This window comes from Scyliorhinus torazame, chromosome 3 (assembly GCF_047496885.1).
Source record: "Scyliorhinus torazame isolate Kashiwa2021f chromosome 3, sScyTor2.1, whole genome shotgun sequence".
Lineage (NCBI taxonomy): Eukaryota > Metazoa > Chordata > Chondrichthyes > Carcharhiniformes > Scyliorhinidae > Scyliorhinus > Scyliorhinus torazame.
In genome coordinates this window covers 22,620,700-22,628,395 of record NC_092709.1, presented here as the reverse complement: position 1 = coordinate 22,628,395, position 7,696 = coordinate 22,620,700, and the positions used below count along the sequence as shown (strand labels likewise).

General features: G+C 44.5%; 1 protein-coding gene across 4 annotated transcripts in view; it reads right to left on the bottom strand.

Annotated features, from left to right (window-relative positions):
- Positions 1-4,547: 4,547 nt before the first annotated feature.
- wrn (WRN RecQ like helicase) overlaps positions 4,548-7,696 on the bottom strand; it is a 146,088-nt gene continuing 142,939 nt past the window's right edge. For all 4 annotated transcript variants that reach the window (XM_072495402.1, XM_072495404.1, XM_072495401.1 and 1 more), the window contains one exon: positions 4,548-6,185. In XM_072495402.1, the coding sequence (XP_072351503.1) occupies positions 6,069-6,185 (117 nt within the window). In that variant the 3' untranslated portion in view covers positions 4,548-6,068. The remainder of the gene's footprint in view (positions 6,186-7,696) is intronic.

The window sequence follows — 7,696 nt, the reverse complement described above, 5'->3', positions numbered from 1 at the left end:
GTGTGGTCCCACCCAGTGGGACCTCGGTGTTCTGGCTGCGGGGGCCGTCCTGGTTGGGGGGGAAGCGGATCCGACACCGGGGGGGGAGGGGTGGTTCCCAGTGGCCAGGCCCGCAATCGGGGGGCTACCGATCAGTGGGTGGGCTAATTCCGGGGGGGGGGCCTATGTTTCCCGTGCCGGGCCCCTGCTGGGCTCCGCCATGTGCCGGCGCGGAGAGGGCAACCCACGCGCATGCACGGACCCGCACCGGCCGTGGCATGCATGCGCAGACCTGCGGTGCCCGTGCTGGAGCCCGTATCGGCAGCTGGAGCTGCGTGAATCGCTCCAGTGCCGTGCTGGCCCCCTGTGCGATCACTGCTCCTAGCGGCCAGATGATGCCGTCGTAAAACGCTCCGGCATTTACGACGCCGCCAACACTTTGCCCCATTATTAGAGAATCCCACACCCTGTCTGCTATCTCAGGCGGATGCAGTAAATCCTATGTCATGATTTTTGGAAGGACAGAGAGTTTCTCCAGCCTGGCCCGACAACTATTTCAGCACCAACATTAAAGCAGATTGCCGGGTCATTTATATCATTGCTGGTTGTGGGCCCTTGCTGTGTGCAAATTGGTTGCAGATTTCTACATTTAGAACAGTAGGTACACTTCAAAAGTGTAGTTACTTTGGCAGAGAAATGCTGCGAAAGGCACGATACAAAACCTTTGAGAACAATAAACCCATTTTGCCTTTCAAACAGCAATGTTTTGGGAACATATGGGGTATCTGATTTCTGATACCTGTTCTATCATCACAAAAGAACTTATTCGACAGCCAGCTGCGGAGTTGAAAACAAGACCATTAACAAAATAGTTGTTGTGCTAACTCAAAGCAGAATTGAATCAAATCCTCGTGTGAATGTAACATCCTTTTTGGGTACCTCTTTTAAAGATAACAGCAGAGAAAGATATTTTTGACCAGGTGCAAGGTGGGGAAAAGCCACGTTTTGAGCGAGTTACCAGCTTGGCTATTAAGGGCAATTGAGGAGCGGTTGTGTTAGAACGGAAATGACGAATGAAGGACATCTCGTTAAATGGCATCCCTAAAATCCATCAAACTGCGCGCACGTTTATATTACAGTCTCTTTATGTTACACTTTCGTAATCAATCACTTTTGTTTAATGCATTGAATTTGTGGGACATCAGTGCGAAACATCACTGGTACACATTATTACATCCATTCAGGGCTACACCTCACGGGTGTTTGGGTTAAACAGCCCACACAATAAGGAAAAAACAGGAAGTAAACAACATCTGCACTCTTGATTAAGGCTCCCTGAATTGTTGAATTGTGTTTGTGAATGGCTGCCACAAGATTATAAATCTTGCACACACACCTACATCATAGTATACATAGGGAAAATACTTTTTTTTTTAATTGAGAGATTATTGGCTGAGATGGAGCTTTGAAATGGAAGGCCTGACCCTCCTTATCTCTGTACCTTTCACTGCACTTACAGCACGCCCATCTTCCAACAAGCTCTCCAGTCCTTTAACTGTTGTGTTATGCTGCTTCGTGTAGCATAAGCTGCTTCCATGATGTATGCTTTGACAAAGGAAGCTCCAGACTATGAAATGAGTTCAACGTGTTTATTGAACTATTAACACAGTTCTTAAATGAGTTTGACTCTCTGCTAATCTAACTGTAGTAACTCAGTCTATTTTTACCAGCCTGCTCTAAGCCACGTGCTGGGTGCGATGCTGCTGATCGACCCTGATGTACTCTCTAGATGTCTGTCTGTGGAAAGAGGCTGAGCATGTGTGCCCTGTCCTTTTATATGGGTTGTGAAGTGCCCCCGTGTGGTAATGCCACCTCTGGGTGTCCTGATTACCCATTGGTTGTGTCCTGTTGTAATGACCCACTGGCTGTATGCCTGCATGTCATGACATCTCTGGTGCTCCCTCTAGTTGTTACTTAGTTGTAGTGTATTTACATTAACCCCTTGTGTATATACAGTGAGTAATATCACATTAACTTCAACCTCTTGTACATCTCCCCCCTTCACCCCATCAGTGGTTATGCCTTCAGCCACCTAGATCCACTGTCTGTAAGTCCATTAGCTCAGACCCATTAACTCCTTCAATTCAATCTCACTATTTTGGCCAAGTTTTTAGATCATCATTAATACCAAAGCAAACCACTACAAATGTTCGATATCAGAAATAAAAACAGAAAATGCTGGACCTGAGGGAGGGAGGAGTGGGGTTGACCTGAGACAGAAGGGGACAAATGGCCAGACTTTGGAAGGTGGTTGAAGGGATGGAATGAGGGGAGGATTGAGGTTGGAATGGAGGGTGTGACGTGGTCATAGAACTTACAGTGCAGAAGGAGGCCATTCAGCCCATCGAGTCTGCACCGACCCACTTAAGCCCTCACTTTCACCCTATCCCCGTAACCCAATAACCCCTCCTAACCTTTTTGGTCACTAAGAACAATTTATCATGGCCAATCGACTTAACCTGCACGTCTTTGAACTGTGGGAGAAAAACGGAGCACCCGGAGGAAACCCACGCAGACACAGGGAGAACGTGCAGACTCAGCACAGACAGTGACCCAGCGGGGAATCAAACCTGGAACCCTGGCGCTGTGAAGCCACAGTGCTATTCACTTGTGCTACCATGCTGCCCTAGTCAGGGTCGGACTGAGGGCAATCCAGAAAGGGTGTTATCAGTTCAGAAGAGGGGGTGTGGTGTCTATTTGGAAGTTGGACCAGACATAGGGGTCAGTCTGGGATGTGGGGGTGGGGGGCGGGTTTGAATTGGACAGGTGGGTCAGTCCGGGTTGGGGAGGAGGGGGCAGCGCGGGGGACAAGAGAGATGGGGCACTCCATCTGGGAATGGGGGAGTGTCAGTCTGGAGGGGGAGGTTCGAACTGAAGGGGGGTGTCAGCCCAGGATGGTGCAGGGGTGGGTCAGACCGGGTCACACTGGGATGGGGTCACACCAAGAAGGGGGTGGGCGGGTGGGGACAGGCTGCGGGGTGGAAGCCGAGGGTGGGGGTGCGGTGGGTCCCCTGGAGATGGTGTACCCTGCAAGGCTGGGTCTTTTAAATAGTCACTCTGGAGTTAGAAGTGATTTTGTTACTCCTAACGCTTTCAGAGTAACTATCAGGGTAAAACTGGTAGAACCATCCGAAGTTAGTGATTCAAATCGCTACTGTCGGATGGTTCCCAGCCCAGCACAACTGTCCAGAGGAAATGAGCATGTCTGGACAATTGTCCACCTTTACGTGGGAACGTCTCAGAGCGATTTCCCAGCGCATCATTGGGGTACCCCCTAAATGTGATACTGGGGAACCCGGAAGTTATGGGAATGTTTCAAAATACCACATGACTCAAAATAAGATGCCTTCTGGCACAAATTTTGTTTACTTAAAAAGCATTGTTTTACCTACGTTTTGGGTCAAAAATGATTAATACATACGAAAACAACGTAATAGTAGATTTGGAAGTGGTATGGGCGATACATTTTCTTCCAGCTCCTGTACCTCAAAATTTCCCACTACAGCATAAGGGGAATCAATGACGAGACGAAGAAAAATCTTACTGCATATCACTGTGATCCGGAAAGCCCTTGATTAAAGGTTGATAGTTTCCAAATCAGTAACTTTCAAAAGGGAATTGAATAAATACTCGTTTAATTGCCCTTGAGGTGGTTGGGAGCTGTATTCTTGAACCACTAGTCCCCAAGGTGTTATTTGGAGGGAGGTTCAGGATTTTACCCCAGCGAGTGAAGGAATGGTGACATCTTTCCAAGTCAGGATGGTGTGCGTCTTGGAGGGAAACATCCAGGTGATGGTATCCCCATGCGTCTGCTACCTTTGTCCTTCTAAATGCTATCAGTTGGGATTTGGAAGACACTGTCTAAGGAGCCTTGGGGAGTTCCTGTAGTGCACCTTGCTTCCACTGTGTATCAGTGGTGGCGCGAGTGAATGTTTGTAGATGAGGTGCCAATCAAGTGGGCTGCTTTGTCCTAGATGGTGTCGAGCTTAAGAGTGTCTTTTGGAGCTGCACAGACGCAGGCAAATGGAGAGATTCCATTACACCCCTGACTTGTGTCTTATAGATGGTAGACATGTTTTAGGGGATCAGAGATGAGTTACTTGCCGCAAAATTCCTAGCCTCTGACCTGCTCTTGTGGTCACAGTATTTATATGGATGTTCCAGTAGTTTCTGGTGAATGGTGACCACCAGGATGTTGATAGTGGGGTTTCAGATATGATGCTATTAAGGTCAAGGGGCGATAAATAAATTCTCTCATGTTGGAGATGGTCATTACCTGGCACTTGTGGGTGTAAATGTTACTTGTTACTTGTAAGTTCAAGCCTGGATATTGCCCATGTCTTGCTGCATTTGGACATGGACTGCTTCAGTATTCGAGGAGTCGCAGATAGTGCTGAGCAATCAGTGTAAGCTGTAAAAGCATTGTCAGAATTCCAGGACCTCATATGATCAGAACTTCCATAATTGATCTGGGCTTAATAAGCATGAGTCAAACCAATTAGCACCAGTGGTGGATAGAAACTTATTTATTGCCAATTAACTTTATCAGACAAGACACTGACTTGTTCCAAAAAATACAAAGAGAACATTGTATCATATATACTCAGTCTGCTGCCATGTAGACTTACTAAATGCTGACATTTATCTCATGTTTACTGTAAGGTATTTTGCCCCATTTTAATAAAGGCGGCAAAACACAGTATAAATCCCTTTGGATTTTATTGCTTCAGCACTATTTAGAAGAACCTTCCTACGCTCTGTCCAAAGAGAGTCAAAGAAAACTGTGCCTATCTCTATAGTTCAGTTATGTGTGGACCTAAAACAGTCCATATTTAGAAATGTTCTGCAAATAACATCTCTCCCGTCTGCGTTGACAGTTTGCCCCCATGGTTCATGGGGTCTCCAAATGCCTCAGGACAAGAAAAAGTGAACATTTGACCGGTGCAAAGATTCTGAAGGTTGGTTGCGACTGAGGAGTACTTCACAGCAACTTAAGGTCACCACATCCACGTTTTCCCCTCACATGAGGAAGTGCTTGAGCACAGCTTGACATTGTTCTTGATTGTACGACTAAAACTGGGAAATTCTCCCCACGGAAAGCAATTCCACATGTTCTAATATTTTGTGGCAAAGTGCATCACTGCTTCACAACTTGATGGCACTTTCATAATCTTACAAAAATGAATACAGAAGCACAAATGAACAGAATATTCAATGTCTTTTGCGTGGAAACAAAATCATATGCCGGTCAGAAGTGCTAAAATTTCCACAGCTGACTTCTAGTTAAGGAAAAACTGGCTTAAAAGATGTATTTTGCATGAAGACATCAAGCACTTTTTGGCACCAGTTTAATATGTTGTTTTTATTCCTTTTTAACTTATGTAGCAGAGTTAACAGAATTATCCCCAGTACATGTCATGCAACAGTGCAGTTCTTCTGGACATTCTACCAGAGTTCTTCAAGGATCGCAAAGTGACAGTGGCCATTAGTAGCACAAGGATGTGCTCTCAAAGCATTTGTTGCAGTACAGAATCTTACTGTACAATACAGACCGAGACTTTCAAAACAAACGAAAAACTACCATCGTGAAAAAAATCCCCTTTGCTGCTCATGCTTTTGCAGAAATGATCCCGCTTACACTGCATTTCCAAAAGCATAAGCAGTGGAGAATAGTTTTCTGCGGCAGCATTTAGCCGTATATATTAATGGATCTAACAATAGCAATAAAACAGCCATTGTGAATATTTTCGCAATGCATAAAGAATGTAATTAAAAACTTAATGGTGAGTTCTGATCTTCAAAATTGATAAAAATTACAAATTTAGTACAGAAAAATTTTCATCTTTCTCTTTTCTGCTGCGTTTCTCCATCCCTAGCTGAATATTCCTTACCGAGATGTATCCAGCTAAATTAGGATGTGTGCAAAACATGTGAAACACAGAGCCTGTCCCGAATGGTTTGCTTTTTGTTTTTCCAAGATGGGTTGTGTAGTGATGATAGATTCAGGATTCAGGGCAGTAAAATAAGGTTCAATTGAAAAGTCCTTTCTCTTTTTTCACTTTCTTCTTGGTGGTACAGGAGCTTTTCTGTGGATTTGAAGAGCTAATCCAATCTGGGAGCTTCCTTTTTATTGACTGACTGCAGCCCTGGAAGACACAAAGATGCAATTGACACTTGGCCTTAAATGGCGATGGTACAGCTTTGATGTTCAAGAATCCAATCTGAATTACAGTAAAACCTGTACTACAATCATCGGCATGACTCTGCTACTTGCCCATTGCACTCAAAAACATTTTGGGCCCAATCAAGATATGCTACAGTTCAATCTAATTATCCTCTATTTATACCATTCACCTTTATGTTCTTTATCTGGCACTTCATCCATTAATTACATTTTCTTCAGCCATGCCATCCGCAAGCAACTCCCAGGAGAACAGAGGAAATGCTTTAGGGAGCTTCAAAGAATCCCTGAAGAGGTCAAACATCCCCACCGACTCATGGGAAACCCTGGCTTCGACTTCCCAGAATGGAGAAGGTTAATTTGGGAAGGCATTGAACACTGATCAAGATTTCATTGGGAACGTGCAGAGATGAAGTCAAGGCCCAGGGGAGAGCATACAAACCACTCAGCTACCCAGCCCTTCAAGCACCACCTGCACCACATGTGGCAGAATCTGCAGATCGCACACTGCACTTATCAGCCATTTCAGAACCCACCGAACTGGAGTGGAAGCAAGTCATCCTTAATCCCCAGGGACCGCCCAAGAAGAGGATAAAACAATCAGCCATCAAGGACTAATATGATTCAGGGCTGCCAGTTCAAATCAAAGACAAAAGTCCTTCACTATAGCAGGTGACAACCAGGAATTGTCAAAATTAGTGCCACGGTGTTATCAGTTAGTGAACCTGCCTCAGCAGACTTGCACACTAGTGACTGGATACATATATTGTAAATACCTCAGTGCACAGGGTTGATACTGACTAATATGGCAAAAATAATATTCTGCAATTTTGCAATATGATTCATATTTCTCACTTAAACTGCCTGGGAAGCCCATAGTCCCTTGGAGTAAGCTGACTGCTCCATGCTGAGCCTGTGCTGCAAGAAATACACATTTGGCAAAGTTTCACAGGTTTAAGAGTTATGCACAATCCCTCATTAATTGTCATGATCAGCCTTCATTTCCACTTGATTATCAAACTTGCAGGCAAGGTAACAGTGGCAGATGTAGCTCACTTCTCATGAAGATGTGCATCTCAAAAACATGGACTACAAAAGCAAAGTTGAGAGTTAATACCTTAAACATTCTTCAGCGCAGTATTACCTTGAAGGTGAAGGTGAGGTAATCCACAAGCATAAACCTAGCAACCAGTAATGTTTAATACAGAAAGGAAAGCGAGTGCCTCGTCAGCCAGCTCATCAGGACATTGTATCATGCTTCTTCAAATTAATGTCCTCAATGAATTATTTATTCACAAGAGTCTGGAAATGTTATTACTTTTAATTTTTTAACCAAACTGGTGTCTTAGGCTTTCTGTTGGAAGTGATAATTTTGCAACACATTATTTGTTTTAATACTTCTGTAATTAGCTTATTTGCCATTGTTGCTCAGATGTTTATTGTACATGCAAGTTAATGAGCCTATTGTCTGAAAGA